At 40.2% G+C, this 18,282-nt stretch overlaps 2 protein-coding genes across 3 annotated transcripts; both read left to right on the forward strand.

Moving 5' to 3' along the window:
- Positions 1 to 536: 536 nt before the first annotated feature.
- fosb (FBJ murine osteosarcoma viral oncogene homolog B) lies at positions 537 to 8,554 on the forward strand. The gene is made up of 5 exons (XM_034096788.2): positions 537 to 785; positions 1,163 to 1,353; positions 2,462 to 2,842; positions 3,291 to 3,398; positions 3,799 to 8,554. The coding sequence occupies exons 1-5, from the start codon at positions 731 to 733 to the stop codon at positions 4,384 to 4,386; spliced, it is 1,323 nt and encodes a 440-aa protein (XP_033952679.1). The 5' UTR covers positions 537 to 730; the 3' UTR covers positions 4,387 to 8,554.
- A 902-nt stretch (positions 8,555 to 9,456) lies between these two features.
- Positions 9,457 to 17,681, forward strand: c13h19orf47 (chromosome 13 C19orf47 homolog). Of its 2 annotated transcripts, none has more exons than XM_034097961.1 (8): positions 9,457 to 9,539; positions 10,548 to 10,635; positions 11,987 to 12,101; positions 12,648 to 12,729; positions 13,492 to 13,617; positions 13,723 to 13,872; positions 16,359 to 16,432; positions 16,505 to 17,681. In XM_034097961.1, the coding sequence occupies exons 1-8, from the start codon at positions 9,521 to 9,523 to the stop codon at positions 17,045 to 17,047; spliced, it is 1,197 nt and encodes a 398-aa protein (XP_033953852.1). In that variant the 5' UTR covers positions 9,457 to 9,520; the 3' UTR covers positions 17,048 to 17,681. The 2 variants fall into 2 exon arrangements, with proteins under 2 accessions (XP_033953852.1, XP_033953854.1); XM_034097963.1 differs by having other exon boundaries at positions 13,723 to 13,797.
- Positions 17,682 to 18,282: the final 601 nt, after the last annotated feature.

The raw sequence follows: 18,282 nt of genomic DNA on the forward strand, positions 1-18,282 counted from the left end.
CCCTTGAATGCCTGCCAGGATTCCTTCAGAGAGGGACATACATTTGTGTGTGTTGCATTATAATGTATAGCCATATCTTGTTTACTACCATGCTGCTAAAGCGAACCTGGTATGCCATTCAGACAAACTATAGTGGCTTTGGCATGTTATTTATTCCGTTTATGTAATAGTAGCCTAACTGTTATAATGTATTGACGTAGGCTAACCTACATGCCCCAAAATAATGTTCCAGCATAGATAGTCATAAATAGATACTTTCCAAATTTATCTCACCGAAGTTTCTTAAAATTTCCTCTCAGAAATAGTCAGACGGTGAGAAATATCCTGTGCCTATGATAGTACTAAAACATCTATTATTATCCAACAGCGAGGTGAGCTTCTGGTCCATTTCTGTGGGAGAGGGAATCCCTCAACGTCACCAAGGATACCAAACACAACATTCGGTCCAAATATGGGCATGTACGTCAGAGGAACTCCACCTCTAGAAATGCTCTGGTTCTCCGCGAGGATGGATTCATTCATAGGACCAGATCTGCTACTGTGTACCGTAACAGATCACTTCTCACGTCCTCCAGCGTACATAGAGTGGACTTTATGGATACATAATCGCACATTTGACGAGCGGATAAAGGACCACGCTTCGAGGATTTAAAGCTAAACGAGAGGACTTTTTAACACATTGAATTGGGACGCTTCCCCGTAAACACGGGGAACTGGATTAAGCTTCTTCATGCAACTTTTTTGGAAGAGCATTTTACCAGGAAATTACAAAAAGATCAGCAACGGTAAGTCAACATTGATTTTTTTATGGACGATGTGTCTATGTGTTTGATAAAAAAATGCATTCTAAAAGTAGGTCGGAAACATTAATAAGTAGGCTACACATCTTTCGATAGGCTTTTTAAGAGATTACCAAATAAATACTTTCGTGCTTTCTTTACTTTTACAAAATACCTCAACATGTTGTTAGGCATAACATAAACTGGATTTAGGAATATTCTTAAACGATTCATTTATTCATGCACACACAATGAGGCTAAAACTTATGGTGGGGTTATCCAACTTTGTATCCATTATCCGTTTGGTTGGGCTCACTTCACAACGCCTGTCACATCATTCTCCTTTAGTTATGTTTTTGTGTGGGACTGCCCTGCCATTGCAGGTAACCCCGCGCTCTCAGAAGACCTCACTGCGGGAGTCCTGCTCTCTCTCGGACCCTCCGGGGAGATGTACCAAGGGTTCCCCGGCGACCCAGACAGCGGATCCCGTGGGAGCTCCTCTCCATCTATAGAGTCACAGTACCTTTCCTCGGTGGACTCCTTCGGAAGCCCACGGACCACTGTTGCTCCACAGGTAAGACAACATTCAAAAATAATAGCAACAATACATTTAACAATGTTAAAGCTGTTATATTTGCATTTATTCATAACTACAGCAGGTCTTGTGGTAGTTTAGCAATGTGTTTCGTAGTTGAGACATTATGACATAGGCTATCTGGCTAAACTATCATAATAATAGACAAATCAATAGCGTACAACGTACGGTGCTCCTGCCACTGGGTGTTCAGATAAAACATTATTTTGATAAATATATAATTCAGTCTTAATGTAGTAGGTATATCTGTTGCTAGTAGTCCCGGCAGCAGCCCTCAGGCTATGACAACGTGCTCAGTTTACAGCACACCGCAGAACGGAACCCCCGTACGTAAGCAGCGGAGCCTCGCCGTGACGTAAATGCTTGTTCTATTTTGGAGTGCTACGTCGCGTTGCCAAGGGAAACACCAGGGGTGTGACGAGGAGGGGGGAGAAGGCGGGGCCACGCTCTATGAGAGAGATGATCGGTCGAGCCGCCTGTCCGTCTTATCACGCTTTATATGAACATTAACTAATGCAATACCTTCTCCTTCCTGATCTAAAATAAAACACAAAACACAAGCGACAGATTTAAACTTTATTGTATATTTATACAAGCCTAAAATATATCAGTTGTGAGACAAACAATTCAAGATTCAAAACGAGCAAATATACTGATCTTTACCAAGGTATTACAAAAGGCTTCCTAAATTACACCAAAACAGGGCAGGAAGTTTAAAAGATTTATTAAAATAGGCTAATAATTAATATGCATCACATTTAAAATGTAAGGATATTATAAAAAGAAATTACAAAATAACTTTATGTCATTTCATGTATTCATTTGTATTTGACCTTAATTCAAATTGAGTTGAAATATATTGGTTTTTAACAATTGGAACCTTGATAGCAGCATTTGGTTGTTTAAGTTGCCTGTAATGCGGTTTGCGTGGCTCCAATAGGTTATAATTAAATATGACAAACACTTTAAGAAAGCAGTTGATCGAAGCTTGTTTCTGCCTGCATTTCTACGTATGTTTGTCTGAATATGTTTACTAACCTACGGCTTAAGATGATGTTTAAAACCAGTTTTACCATTTCCTGCACAGGAGTGTGTCTCAGCAGGAGCTGGCTTGAGCATTGTGGGCATCGGACCAGGGACCAGTGTCGGAGGGGAAATGCCCAGTTCATTCGTGCCCACCGTCACCGCCATCACCACCAGTCAGGATCTGCAGTGGATGGTACAGCCAACCCTCGTCTCCTCCCAGGCCTCTGGCCTGAGTGGGACTGGGACAACAACAATGACCCAGCCAGTGTCACTGGTTGACCCGTATGACATGCCAGGCCCCAGTTATTCCTCAGGGTCTGCATTCAACCCCACAAGTTCAGACACTCAAGGCCCAGCTCCAGGCCCCATCCGCCAATCCAGAACCCGCAGCCGTCGTACCCGAGAGGAGTCTGTGAGTGAGGATGGAGATGTTGGTGTGTTAGTAAGTGTGTGTGCTTGAATTGTTTGTTTGTTGACATGTTACACATACAGTATAGGTACATTGTTTACATTGGGGTCAAAACAATCAGATTCAACCACAGTTTACTGTGTTGATGAGTAGTAGTGTGCACAAACACTTTCACGGTCATAGGTAACAAGCATAAAAAGACTAAGAGTAACTTCCAGTCTACTGAATGCTGACCATATGCATATGCTAGTATGAAGTTTTGTCAGAGAAGGTCAGGTATATGTTGGGGTCTGTGGGGGGAGGATAAGCATTTCCGCCAAACTTTTAGGAAACTTTTTTTTTGAAAAAAGGCATTTTGCTCTCAAGACAACCATAGCTGGTGTTGTCACACTGACACAGTCTAAACACAATATACAAATATTTTCAACAAAATATAAAACTTTGATCTTAATCTGTTTGATCTTTTTCTCCTTCAACATAGCTAACACCTGAGGAGGAGGAGAAGAGGCGTGTTCGGCGAGAGAGAAACAAGTTGGCTGCCGCTAAATGTAGAAACCGCAGACGAGATCTCACAGACAGACTGCAGTCGGTGAGCTAGGCCTTGTTTTAACTACCAGAATGAGTAATGATCATAATTACATACTTTACCTTGCCTCGCATTGCATTGTGTGTTGATAAATGTGGACATGTTAGATTATGGTTTATGATAATGGGGTGTTGAGCTGTGGTAATGCAAATTACAGTCCTCAATACAAACTATTTATGGACTAATTAATGGTCTCTTACATAAACCAACCTACATATTTAACTGCAGGTAAAGGAGGTATTTTTGCTGGGATGGATACATCCACCCACAAACACTATAGTAGAGGTTTGGAGTAACTAACACATGTTCTCTCTCTTTCTTCTGCACATCTTCTTCCCTCCTCTACCATCCTTTGTTTTACCCTCCTGTTCCTTTTTCTTTCTTTCTCTGTTCATGCCCACAGGAGACGGACATCCTGGAGGAGGAGAAGGCCGAGCTGGAGGCTGAGATCTCTGAGCTGCAGAAGGAGAAGGAGCGTCTGGAGTTTGTCCTGGTGGCCCACCAGCCGTCCTGTAAGATCTCGTACACTGAGGCATCACAGCAGGGCTCGGTGCAGATGCCTCAAGTCCAGCTCCAGCTCCCTCCCGTGACCTTACAACCTCCGGTCTCCATCGTGGGCTTGGCTGTGAGGGAAGACTCTTTCTATCTGCCTCCTGCCTACACAGCCCATCCGGCCTCCACACAGTCCCAGCCTCCGGTCCAGCAGCAGCTTCCGCCAGGGATAATGCAGGAGGTAGAGTTTTCTCGTTCTTTCTATGGCTCAAGTGAGCCGGCAGCAGGCAGGCCGTGCTTCATTGCCAGCGACAGTGGTGGTGGTGGTGGTGGTAGTAACCATGACGAAGCGGCCATTGGCAACTACAACACCTCATACACATCTTCATTTGTGTTCACCTACCCAGAGGGAGCCTGCGGGGTCAGTGCCAACCAGTGGAACAGCAGTAGCGAGCAGTCGTCTGATTCCCTGAACTCGCCTTCGCTGCTGGCACTCTGACTAACCGACAGACACGCGCACACATATCAACACGCACACACATTATGCCCGCTGGAAGTACAGGCTGAGGCAAGTACATACAGAGAACCCATCAGTCTCACTTATTGAAGAATATAGTTTGTATCTGATGGGGTTAAAGTTTACACATTCCAATCAAGAGCCATATATTTGCACATTAGTTACATTAAATCTAACCTTAACCACCAATACATAAATCATTTAATGTTTTGTATTAGAATAGCTGCAACAAGATACGTGAATAAAAACAGTGAAAATATCCACGTTGCAAATCTTAAAATGATTTGATGTAAACTTAAGTAAAAGATTAATTAACAATGAACATTCTTCACTCAGTCAATGATCCAACCAGCACCAGTGCCCCCACCTCGTTCCCTCTGTCGGTTGACTTCTCAAGTGCTCTTGCTCTCATCCTATTCCATCCCTTTCCTCCTTCTTCCTGTTGCTGAATCTATTTGTGAAAATCTGAAATGGGGTCGAAGGACATTTTGTTCATGGTCTTTTTTTTGTGAAAGACAAACTGATGGTTTCTCGCTCACCTCTAACCTTTAATCTGCTCGACTTCCCTTCGCCTCTGCGTGTGTTGTTTGGACTTGCTATATCGGGGATCTGAGTATCCGAGCCTCGTCTGATTCTTGTGCTTACTTCATTCGTGTTTTCTTCTTTTTTAATTCTTCTGCCGTCTGCGTATCTTCTCCTCTTCTGTCTTGTGTTTCTTCCTCTCCCTCTCTCTGAAGTATTCGAACCCTGTGAGCCCGAAGACCCCCACCTGCCCTTGGGACCTTGAGTGACTGACCCAACCAGCAAGCCCTTTTGCACCCTTTCATACAAGGACATGGATGAAACACCGCCCCCCCCCCATGCAGACACTTGCAGTGAACAGGATCTAAATCCTTTTAAGCACACACATAGATAAAGTGATGAACGCAAGATGCGAGACAGATGCAACTGTCTTCTGATGAGCCATGTTTCAATGTTCACATAATGAAGATGGGACACGTCTTTTGTTGCGAGGCCGGTTAAGAGCAAGGACAGAGACAAGTTTAGCAAGGAGGAAGGAAAGGTAGTGCGACTAAGCTTGACAGACTCAAATGTGGACGTGATAGATCAAGAGAATGACTCCCATGCTAACCATCCGTTTTTGGAACCAAATGCAGAAAGAGCCAAATGTTAAAAACATAAAAAAGAAACAAAAGTAGATCTTGCTTTTGCCAACTGTGTGGAGGTGTAGCCTTAGTAAGAACACCTCCATAACACAGAGCCTACATGCGTATGTTAACATCATCCCTTTCAAGTCTCTGAATTGAAGATATGATACTCTGTGTTTTGCTCAGAATCAATCAGATGTGAACCAATGCCTTTATTTACAGGACAAACGTTTTTTAGCAGCGATTCAGGCAACCTCGAAACATTTGGGCTCAGTTGTCTCTGTACCTCCCCTGTTCTCTCAGCGGAGACGAGGCGGGGGTGCGTTTATTGTGAGTGCATCCACTCTGAGACACCTGGCCCGTTTATTTCTTTCTTTATTGAGGTTGATGTGGTGATTGAGCCCAAAGCAACACCTGGAAACAAAAGGGGAGAAGATGTCGTTGAGTTTGCGTCCCTTCGTTGCCTGTGAATTTGTACAATTTGTTTTTCCTGTATGTTTGAGTGAGAATTGTTATACATTTTAATGTTTATGTTTGTGTGTTCGATCGTTTTGCTTTTACCATGGCTTTCACTTGTGCTGTTGCCATTTCTTGTTTTGTTCTTTTTTAATCTGGTGATTTTCTCACAACTGTTACTATTATTATTGCATCATAAATATTATTTCATTATTTTATGGTATTTTCATTTGGCAACTTTGGAGGCACGTTGTGCACTGCAAAAAATGATCATCAAACCTTTATGCATACATATATACAGGTTACACACATATATATATATATATATATATATATATATGTGTGTATGTACCATGATTGTAAAATATGAATGTTTGCAGATTTAAATGGGATATTTTTGTCAATGAAGAAAAAATGTTACCGAGGTTTAGTTTTTAAAAGAATATTTTTCTAAAGGAAGAAAAAAAGTACTGCCCTGTCCCTCAACATGAAGCACGATGTAACTGCCTCTTTCAATGTGTATTTATGTTTTGTAAACAATATAAAGAACTATTCAAGTTACATTAAATGTATGTTTATGATGATGATGTTAGACATTTGTGAGGTCTGTCCAAAAGCTACTGACACCTTAATGCCACTTCATTCTTAGTTAGCACAACATGAGGAAATACAAACTAGTGTCATTTAATGTCGATACAGATATTAAAAGTGTTCGGATTTATTTAAGGACTAAATGTTTCATACCAAGTATGCATTTCTGTCCGTTATAAACATATCACTTAATAAATGGTTACTCTGTAAAATAAATGTGTGTTTTAAGGAGAGCCACAGATTAAGCCTTGATATGAATATGTATTATGATGTTAATCCATGTCCATGTGTACTAAAAGAAAACATGTAGTTTTGTTATGACTAACATGTTCTGTGATTGTATTTTTGCTGAATAAGAAACTTTATTTTCAATAAATACACTTGTTTATTCAAAAACAATCGCTAGATCAATGGTATAAATGTTTAGAGGTGGCTCTTGGCGGTCCGAAAATGGACAGACCTAATTTTTATTTGTTTTAAATGTTGAGTAAGGGCGGTGTTGGATGTTAGAAATGCCTTTTGATTTCTCTCCAAATACAAATGTGATGAGAATATGTTTTGGTGTTAGAATAATCATAAAACATATTCGATAGTTCTCATGTACATAGGTTTTGTGGTGCTACTTATAACAAACTGTAATGGGCCAGAAGGTTATACATGCTGTAGGTGAGGCTCTGGATAAATAAACGCACTGCTTGTATCATCAGAGCGTTTCATTTCCAAAGGAAGCCAATAACACAGTGAACTCCCAGCAGCTGTCGCTCTGAGAGCCCTGTAATCATGTTGTGCTTTCATCATGGTTCAATATGAATTGCCTGCTATATCTTCAACTGTTATAAACAGATCTCAGAGGGCCCTTGGACTTTAAATGATAAAACACTTACTGTTGTCACCACACGTCTATTTTATTTGCCTAGGATTTCATTGACATTATTAAATATTTTGTTTCTGTATGTTAACAATCACATATCATCTGCTAATGAATTTGAAAATGTGACAAAGAGGGTTATAAGAAATAGAAATGTGACAAATAAGACAAATAAGAAATGTGACAAAGAGAGTTATAAGAAATCCTCTAGTAATGTTCAAAGGCTATGTTAGAGTTAACTTAACAAGAGCTTTCCTATTTTTCTATGATGGGAAGAATGTTGGATTTTCTTTTATCTCAATTTGTACACTCTGTTGTCATGTTTTCCCTGGTATGAAATGCAATACTTCTTGTCCTCTTGGATAAACGTTATGTAGCAATTCAGGCAGTGCTCAAACTGACAGCTACTCTATGTCAAGTGTGATGATATATTGTTTGATTCTCCTTTCTGTTACCATATTAAAATGTTATTCAACATACTTCTTGGACCACTAAGGTTTAAGACAATGATCATGACAATCTAACAAGTTTTCACTTATGAGTGATGTGCAGCCACAATGTTCCTCCATTTCAGAAAGGCAATGCTTATTTTCTTATCCATCCCTGTCATCGATGTTTTGTTATATTTACATCTCATTGGAAAAGGTTGCACTTTTGTTACACAGATAAATTGTGATTTGATACATTGATAATGTGTGAAATTACAGAAGTGAAAGGCCCAAAGAAACTTTGTTCAAAATTTGTATCAGACTCCAGAAATGAAAAAGAGCGATATTTAGGGTGCATGGTTAATTACATGACAACGTAATGATGGTGCTTTCATATCAACTGGTCAGTTTTTTCAGTCATCATAAAGTATTGTTTATTTTGAATAACGAATAACTAACTAATCGTTTTAATTTTCTTTTACTTTGAAAAGGACCAAAGTGTTACACATTTTCTAACTCACCTTTGAAGTGAGAGCTCTGTGATCTTCTGTATCCAGATTGCAGCTTCTTCCTTTGTGCTGTCTTATACAACTTTAGATTTTAAAGGTTTGTGTCTTGATTTTTAAGCAGCAAAAAATGGGTGAGCTATCTCTGATTTGAACAAATGGACTTCCTTTCCAATTTGTGAAGAGATTACATAAATAAACAACATATTACAAGATACATGTCTCTCACTTATAAATGCTTGAACTTTGCAGGATTTTCATTGGGCTACTTGAATTGAAAACTATTGAAAAATACTTTTCAATCAAGATGAAACAGCAGCATTTTTAAAAATCATATAAAATGAAAAAATAATTGAAATATTTCTTACTTGTCCAGTTTAATTATACAAGGCTGCACTAACGTGGGGTCATTTGGTCACATGACATGGAAGTTATTTAAATCAAATTAAATATTTTTAAAAAAACGAAGAGAAGAGGCGTAAAGTAGGCCTACTATTTATTAGCAACATCTGTGGGTTTGCTGCTTGTCGACCTGCATCATCTTCTTCGCGAACCTGACTCAAACCTGTTTGTCATGTTCACAAAGAGAGAATAGGAAACTTGACAACAATACACTGTGTCTACAATGTGTTAAAGTTTCTGATTTGTATTAATGTTGTGTATTTTGCACATTGTTGGGACATTTTAGAATCAGACTAAGGGGGAATCTTTTTTTGACAACTTGCAGCAATGACTGGGCCCTGTTGGACAAGAAGTGGTGTAATGTCACAACATTTACGCATTAAATAATACATTGAGGTACTTGCACTTTACTTGAGTGAATTGATATAGGTTATTAATACAAAATATAAATCGACACGCATTGAAGTGATGAACACATTAATGCATCACTATTTTCAATTAAATTAATATGGCAATTAAAAAGTGTCTGGTGCTTAACATTTTCATTTTGCATGATCCATACTTATACTGTTGGTGTTTGCTTGTGAAGTTGTCTGTTAGTTTGCAGTCTTTGCTGTCCTCTAGCGTCCATACATTAAACTACATGACTAGTCGTTTGGGCGGAAGTAGCGTCACAGGAGCAGGGCGAAATGACGTCACCACACGTTTGTTGTAAACATGGCGTCCGTGACAACAGGTGAGAGCATAAAGGCCCGACGAGCCAGCGTTAACACTTTGCAACGTTTAAATTATGTTGGTGGTTTCTCTGTTTGTGAGACATGGCTGTTGTATCCATTCAGAGGATTTATAACCGGGTTTCCTTGTAGTGAATGTCGAAGACGACCGGTCGCGCCTTTCGATTCATAGCTAAAGCTATGCTAATGAGGAATGCTAACAAAAACGTTTCTAGAAACGGATTTAATACCTAAAACGCTTGCTTTCACTTTCATTGATTAAATGAACGTTTAATCCAGAATGGTACAATGAATTATCGACCTTTTACATGTTGAGAGGGGCTATATTTAGCGTGTTCATCATCTTATGCTAACACGAGCTAACCGGCACTGACCAAAACGAATAGCGTTTCACACCGTTCCCCAAATCTACTGTAATATTATTTTTAAAGTATTGGATTGTGAGTGGTGGTTCTCTCTCTTTCCAGGTGCTAAATGATGTTTTAGACGCAGTATGAGTTTTGTCTTTTTGTCAATGTTAGATCATCAGTCACAGTCAAAGCACGTTAGACAGAGTCATTGTTCTGGCAGCTGCTAATGTGCACCCTTTACCCTAAATCTAAATCTGTTACTCAAACCACCGGACGGTTCATAATGGGTGTTATAAATAACCTCCAACTGGCAGTGGTCAGCATGCTGATGTCTGCTCAGGTTTGCGGCCCCCACTAGCGTTTAGAGCCACTGTAGTGTTCAGTATCACTGGGAGTATAACTTGATACTTTTCTTTTCCAGGTCTTTATACTGTTCATATAGTTAGAAGTAGTGGTGGAAGGTGTACTCGGACCCTTAACTTGTTAATGCACACAATACTCCATTACATTTAAAATCATTCTTAAGTAAACCACTAGTTATTTTCTTAAACAATATACTGTATATCTTTTAATTATAAACCTGTCAACATAATAAATGTGTTTGACTGAAATAGTTTCTGTTGTATGGTTTCTAACAGTCTTTATTTTATTTTTCTTAAGCCACGTCGGAGTGGATTCAGTTCTTCAAGGATGCTGGGATCCCAGTCGGCCTCGCAGTCACTTATGCAGTCTCCTTCGTGGACAACAGGTAACCTAATGTCTGCTTTTCATAGGCTGCTCTGTACAGCACACTTTAGCCCAGTGGTTCTCAAACTTTTTCTGTCAAGTCCCCCCTTTGGAGAAAAAAAAAAGTCGGGCCCCCCCCCCAACACAAATAGTCAGGCTCAGTGGCAGCGCCAGAGATTTATTTTGGGGTGCTGTGGGGTAGCTTGACATTTCATAGAGGGTGCTCAAACATTTAGGGTTTCCCATTAATGTACCGGTCGCTACAGTGGAATTTTCTACTGCAACATTCCCCACGCATATACACAATGTACCCGCGACTGTTACAATGAAGGCTCGATAATCAGCACACGGCATATAGGTGTAAGCAGGGGTAAAGTGCTATTTTTATAGGTGATGTGTGGACCTCACATAGGGGGGTCCGGGGGCAAGCTCCCCCGGGAAGATTTTTAAATATTGAAGTTAAAAGCATCAATCTGGTGCACTTTGAGAGCAAAATGAAGAGATCTATGGACATCTCTCAACACCCATTTGAAACAGAACTGGAAAAAGATTTACTATTTCTTTATGGATATTTTACAAATCACTCCCTTTTTAAACTTTATTCTTTTTTTAATGTCATATAGTATTTCATAGCTGTTTTTCATTTATTCTTTTATTTTTTTTATAACTATAATGATCATATAAACGTGTGCCTCGAAAAGAATTGTTTACATTAATGGTGACCAAAACGTTTGAGACCCACTGAGATAACACTGAGAGAGTCCTTTAGCTCACTGAGTCTTTCAGTCTCACAGGAGAGGACTCTCCTCCACTTTGTTGTTGAAAAAACTCCTTACAGTATATCCGTTAGCGTAGCTCGCTAGCACCAGAAGCTAACAACTACGATCTCCGGTACCGCACGCACGCACACAAAATGGCTCGTTCCACACACACACACACAGAGCCGAGCTTTAATGAAACACAGAGAACCAGACGTAATAGTACTGTACTGTATCATATTATTTTCAATCAATAATTTTTCAAAATGATTATTATTTTTTTTTTTTTTTTTTTTTTTTTTAGTAACCATTTTCCCCCCTGGTCTCTCACGCTCCCCCTGTCATGCCTCTGCGCCCCCCTGGGGGGGCCCTCCCCCCACTGTGTTGCGCTGTGAACACGTGCATTTCCTTTGCCCCTTTCTAATCAGACTGTCTGTAAGTGAAATAAAATGCAATTCATTCTTTATATATTATTGCTCACTAGTGGGGAAGTGACAGTCTCTTTCATGAACTGAGCTCTCAATACAATAAACGAATACGTTTCAGTCTTATAACGTTTTCCAAACAGACACAAATATGTATTGATATACATTTTTTTCTGATTTTTCGCTGCAGAATTAGCAAGAACATGCTGATGGACCTCAACAAAGACATCATGATGGACCTCGGGATAACAGTCATTGGTGACATCATTGCCATTCTTAAACATGCCAAGCAGGTCTACAGGCAGGTAAGATCAGACGTTTGATAATATTTATAATCATCTTAATAATAATATTTGACAGAAAAGGCACTTTTAGTTTATGCATCATTGTTGAATTAAAAGAGACTGCATGCAACACACGGTGCAGATTTTTTCCTGCAATGAAAGTGAAGGACACTGAAAGCACCGACGTCAGTGTGCATAAACAGCCAAACGTGAACAATGCCGTTTCACAAAATGTGTGTTTTTGCATTAGGCATGGGCAACTGCCCTCTCATATGTCATATCCATGTTCATTTTGCTCTGACAGCAGTGTTGATTGGCTAAAAAATAAATTAAATAAAAGGACAGCAAACACTACGTCTATAAGAGTGCTAAGTCACATGGACTAGCAAAACATTGGTGACTGCTGCTACTTGTCACCTTTTTGCCCATGTGCTGATATAAATGCATAAAGTATATTTTTATATCTTGACTTTTGTTGTGGATGCAGTCATGTAGAATGGTTGCCTTTCAAAGCTACTGCAGTAGGCTGAGCTTACATAACCTCTGTCATTTGTATCCTCTCTTCAGGACTTGTGCAAAATGGCCACAGAAGCCATCTCCTCAGGACAGACCAGTGTTAAAGCTGAGCTCAGACGAACTGCCAATTCTCGTAAGTGTCTACATTTTATCATATTCACTTTTTTTTCATTGCAGCCTTTTGTGAAAACCCTTTTTCTATAAGCAATTTAAAAGAATGTGTTTCTTCTCATTTCACACAACTTACATTGCTACATTGTACTGAGACAACCATGTGACCCATATATCAGCCCAGCCTGAAGATAAAGAAATCAACAGTTATTAAATCAAAGAAGCCATCATTTAATACTTGAAGCCATTCACACAGGAGCAGTATTACCAGCAGACCTCATGTGATATAGAAATTAACAATTTAGGTTATTTTTCTAACTAACTCGATCATCGCATGATGACGCAGTTGTTATGACAAGTATTAGGGAATTATAAAGAGTAATTCTTTCTTTTTAAAGATAAAGAAAATCAACCTTATCTTATGTTACTAAAACAAGCTGCAACACTTTCTGACTTTGCAGTGTCTAGAAATCCCACATAGAGCTGCACAATGAATCAGATATAATTACTCCATTCTTCGCTTCGTATTCTGCTCTGCAAGCTTAATCTACAATAGTGTATCATGATTTGTGACTTATATAGTGGTAGTGAAGTATGATGTAGCAGCATTACATTGAAATGCTACTCAGTGCGTGGTTTATTTAAATGCAGATTACAACAAAAATATTTTGTTCCTAAAATCATTGAACAAAATAAATTTTAATATTGAGTTAAACACTTTTTTGCTCTAGTCTCCATTTATTTTTTAAACACAACTTATTTAAATGTTTCTGCTTTCCCTCAGCTGCCACTCGTATGATCGCCAACGCTTTGAGCAGCGACTCCCCGCCGGCCACTCCAGCCCGTCGGCCTGACAACCACCTCTCTGTCACTGTGTCCAACATGCAAGCAAACAAGAGTGGCAAAGCGGGTAAATATATTAAACCTCTTACCCCATATTTCCTGTCCCTATGTAGACATCCTGCCTAATTTCTTACCTCTGTTCATCCTCATGTTCCGACCACTCTGTTGTCAGTTGTAAGTCCGCCGGCTGACGAGGGGAACAGTTTGCAGGCAGTGAAGCGCCGACGTGTGACAGCTGAGATGGAAGGCAAGTACATCATCAACATGCCCAAAGGCTCCACGTCTCGTACACGCCGCATCCTGGCCCAGCAGGCCAAGAAAGGTAGGCCTGACCCGGGGGCCTTGCTGACAACTCGCGACAATAAAGCTGGTGCTCCACATCTAATCAATACTTAACATTTTCATGGACTTCATTCATATTCAAACGAAATGGGGTGACTCGGGCTGATTTAAAGGAATGGTCCACTCATTAGATAATTAATCAAAACTTCAGTATTTAGTGAAACGTTATGTTTAAACCATACCCTGAAGAAATCAGCGATATTCCCCGGTAAATAATGATTTTATAGCTCTTTTTTATCAAGACCTGTATATTCCGTCTGGCCGCCGCCATGTTTGCCATTTTCAGTAGTCACGTGATGGTCGTGACGTCATCCATGCGTTCACTTTGTCAACACACAGAAACATGGTGGAGTATTTCAGTTCGGACTCGTCAGCAGAGGAACAAGTTTTGACCAATGTGAAGAGATTGGATGGGGGAATTCAGCCATACATATCAGTATGACAATACGACACCCTCTGTCCTAAGACCCTCACATCGTACAAGGAAAAACTTCCGAAGAAAACCCACAGTTTAAAGGGAACATGGGAGAAACCTCAGGGAGAGCAACAGAGGAGGGATCCCTCTCCCAGGACGGACAGACGTGCAATAGATGCCGTGTGTAAATTGAAAAGATAATACATTTGCAACATAGGTAGTCCAAATGTTTGAAAATGCATGTGTGTATAATGGGAAGATGATATAAGATACTATATGTATGCATGTAGTACCACCCTTGCTAGCGATTCCCTCTCTAGTTTAGCATACTCAGCTTCGTTGTCCCTGGCCATAGAATCACGATTTTATGGGGCCGGAAAAACTGGGGGGAAATACACACTAGTCGGTACTACGCTATATGGAAAGGCCACCAAAAACTGTCCTGGCCTGGACGTTAAAACGGGGCTAGCCGCTGCAATGGAAATGCGCTATAACATACCTTATTCTTACTCCGAGCACTACTTCTGCTCCTCCGTCGCTTCACACTTGCAGAGGGCGATTTCTCTACTGGCCGAACTGGTGTCCTGGTCGGTGATGACACCAGAAAGACCGATGGTACTGCATCTCAATTGAGTAATGGTTGTTCTTTAAATCCCATGTTATGTTTGATCATACTCTCAGAGTAGTCGTCCGGAAATGTGAAATGTTCGCTGCATACATGAGCCTGTAAATCTCTCGGTTCGGGCCGGCCACATTTCGCTAGCCACTGCCTCCGAATGTACTTCTTATGCTTACCTTTTGGCAACAGATGGAACCGAGCATTCCGTGGATTGTTCCTATCCGAATTATGGCAATATTTCGCGATACAGTGAGGCATATTTGAAGAGAGAAACTACAGTAAATAACATGGAGATCAACGTGTCTTCGAAAACCAAACGCATGATTACGTCACGTCCGGGAAATGGCGGCGCCCACAGTGTTGATGTTATTTCGGTATATAATCAGTTTAAAATCACTGATAATGTCATCGGATTAAAAAAAAAAAGAGAGAGAGACTGGCAGAGACTGGTCTGTTTTATCGGATGATAATTTTTTTAAAATGAGTGTCATGAGCATACCATTCCTTTAAGAAAGCCTTCGACCCTCATTACTTTCTCTCGTAGTTGAATCCCCTGTCTTCACTAATACTTCCCCCTGCACCCTCTGTCCCTCTGCTGTTTTTACTGTCCTTTGTCTACATTTAACCCAACTATAACATCTTAGACTCTTGTCTTTTCTGTCCTGTGACACCAATTCTCCGATTGGTTCTGTCTCTTTAAAAGAGTTGCAACTCTGTAAACTGCTACAATGCTCTATTTCTGGTTGCCTGTTTCTTTTGAAATAGTTGATGTCATTAGAATTCATTAATCATTAGTCACCATAATTCTTAAAAACAAAAAATCATAGTATGAAAACACAATTGTTTGTATTTCATTTGATTAGATGTTTAAATATAAAAGCCAGTTTCTCAACATAGGGCATGCTTTGACAAAATACAAAGTCCAATTTTGGGAATACATTTGACTCTAAATACAGATATCTGATTTATTTCACAATCTTCACAGCATTCATTGTATTCCATGGCTTTTACCCAACCGTTCTAAAAGCTGTAAAACTAAGGCTTTGGCACAGTTTAGGTTTTTATAATTTAGAAACAGTATTATGAAATGTTAGCAATTCACTCTTTTGAAGCTGCTACTTTAATTTCTGGAAATAAACCATTATTTTAACTTGTGATCTTCCCTAGTCATGTGAACTTATAAAACACAAGAGGGGGAATCCTCTGCTGGATTGCTGAGGATACGCGTAGTAGAGTACGTCTTTGATTACACTATTGTGCTTCTACAGAGGCTTGTATTGTACGTTATAATCACAGTTTAGTTTAGTATATGCCTCATATATTTTACGTTATACAGCAAGGCTCTAATCAACTCATGGTGCTCTCCTTTGAATTTCCAGTAGCAAATCACAATAGTATTTGTGTAATAACTTTTTCTCTAATCCTTAAATAGGTAATAAGCGCAACTCTGTGTTTTCAAGACTTGGGGCTGAATCGAAGGCAGACACAACAACAAGCAATAACAAGGTAAGGCCTGTCAGGAAACATGAATACCTACCTTTGTATTTAATTGTATTGTAATGGTTGCTTGTCTGGCAGGCCACCGGTGTGTTCAGTCGTCTTGGCCGAGGAGATGAAGAGGAGAACGGGCAGAGGCCTGTCAAAATGGCTGCAGACGTGGATGTTGACGACGAGGACAACAGTGACGGAGAAGGCTCCGTTCTTCAGTATGCCGGCGTGCTCAAGAGAAGCATGCCCTCCCAGAAGAAAGAGCCAGTGGCCAAACCACCACCGACCACCCTGCGGCGCCTGGGAGGTAAATTCAAACTACATCCCTCTGACACCCCCACCTCCTCTTGCGCCCCAAATGGCCTCCCCCCTGCCAAGGTGAGTGTGCTTCAGAGACTGGGCAAGCTGCCTCCATCACACCAGAGCGCCGCTGCGTTGCCCTTACCTGCTGACACACAGGACAACAGGGTGACCAGCACCAAGCCCAAAGCCAAGGAGGGGCTGACTCTAGCCAGCTCCAAGGTCAGCAGCAGCACCGGGGCGGCGGGAGCAGGAGGAGCCGAGGCTGTGGGGGCCCAGATGGATGTCAGGGCTATCAGTGTTTTCAAGAGACTGGGGAGCAAGAAAACCTAACGCTAATCCCTAAGAAAGTATTCAGACTCTTTCGACACGTCCTTTATAGAATTTGTACCAACTCTTTGTTTTTGCATTTTTCCTGGAAACATGTAAATGCAGATGGGAGCTTTTTCCTCTTTTGAGTTGATGGACTGTTTTAATTAGATACAATTTCACGTTTTTTTGTTTTTTTTACCTAAGTCATGCTGCCATTGGAAAAACACCTTTGAATGGACCCTAAACCAATGTTTTCTGTGATTTATGATGTTCCACCTGGAATCTATTTATCATGTCTCAATCATATCTACCATTTATCTTTCTGTAAAAAAAAAAGTATATTTAACTTAAAGCATGAGCATGACATGAACCAAGCTGCCATAACGGTGGTTTTAATTTTACCCTCGCACTCCTCAAATAAGGATGCTGCTGCCAACACTTTCCTTTTCTCCCGAAGGAATAGATCAGTAGTGGAGGTGATTGTTACATTTTTCTTGTTACCATCATGTATTACCTCTAATGTCGGGTAAGTAGAAAAGGCGTTAATGAAAGGCTTATAAACTTCAGCCCTGGATTGACTTGCATAGTCAATTCGGTTTTTACACATAACGACCTCTGAACACTTGAAAAGAAGAAAATAAAACGCTGCACCTCCTCCACTTCTCCTGTGCTTTATGGAGTAACATTCTCACCTCTGAACTAAAGACACCCATGTCACCTCTCTATCACAGTACTGAACGTTTCCTATAACCTACTTGAAGGCTGGGTCACAGTAGGATACTGTTTATTTAAAAATGCAATGTATAGATTTGTTAGACTTGGTTTCACACAGAAACAGTTCTGCTGCATATTTTTCTATGTGGACATCCTTCTGTTATTTACCCACTGAAAGAAACTCAGAGATGCCTGGTGTCAGGGGAGTGGGTGGGGGGGGCACTGTAGGTATAAGTAGTTTACCTTTACCCAGTGTGGACCGTTAACACCTGTGTACTATTCTTCACACCAGAACTTTGTTACACTGTAAATACTTTAAATGTTTAAAATCACATTAAGATTTATTTTTTATGTTTTTAAGAACAAAGTAGAGCAAAATACAGCTTGATCTTTTATGATTCTTTAAAAGGACATTAAGGAAAAAGGTTATCAGTTTGGAAAGAAAAATACTTGGACAATAAAAGAGAAACGTTTCCAAATGTCTTTCCTCTTGTTTGTTTCTTTCTCTGCAGAAAACATTTGCAATGCATGTCATGTTCACA

This window comes from Pseudochaenichthys georgianus, chromosome 13 (assembly GCF_902827115.2).
Source record: "Pseudochaenichthys georgianus chromosome 13, fPseGeo1.2, whole genome shotgun sequence".
NCBI classification, from domain to species: Eukaryota; Metazoa; Chordata; class Actinopteri; order Perciformes; family Channichthyidae; genus Pseudochaenichthys; species Pseudochaenichthys georgianus.

Bases quoted from the DNA above. Each gene is read 5' to 3' on its own strand.
- fosb (XM_034096788.2), top strand. From the start codon at position 731: ATGCAACTTTTTTGGAAGAGCATTTTACCAGGAAATTACAAAAAGATC. The intron at 1,354-2,461 runs GTAAGACAACAT...TTTCCTGCACAG, and splicing joins GGACCACTGTTGCTCCACAG to GAGTGTGTCTCAGCAGGAGC. The intron at 2,843-3,290 runs GTAAGTGTGTGT...CCTTCAACATAG, and splicing joins ATGGAGATGTTGGTGTGTTA to CTAACACCTGAGGAGGAGGA.
- c13h19orf47 (XM_034097961.1), top strand. The intron at 12,730-13,491 runs GTAAGTGTCTAC...GCTTTCCCTCAG, and splicing joins CAGACGAACTGCCAATTCTC to CTGCCACTCGTATGATCGCC. The intron at 13,618-13,722 runs GTAAATATATTA...CTCTGTTGTCAG, and splicing joins AAACAAGAGTGGCAAAGCGG to TTGTAAGTCCGCCGGCTGAC.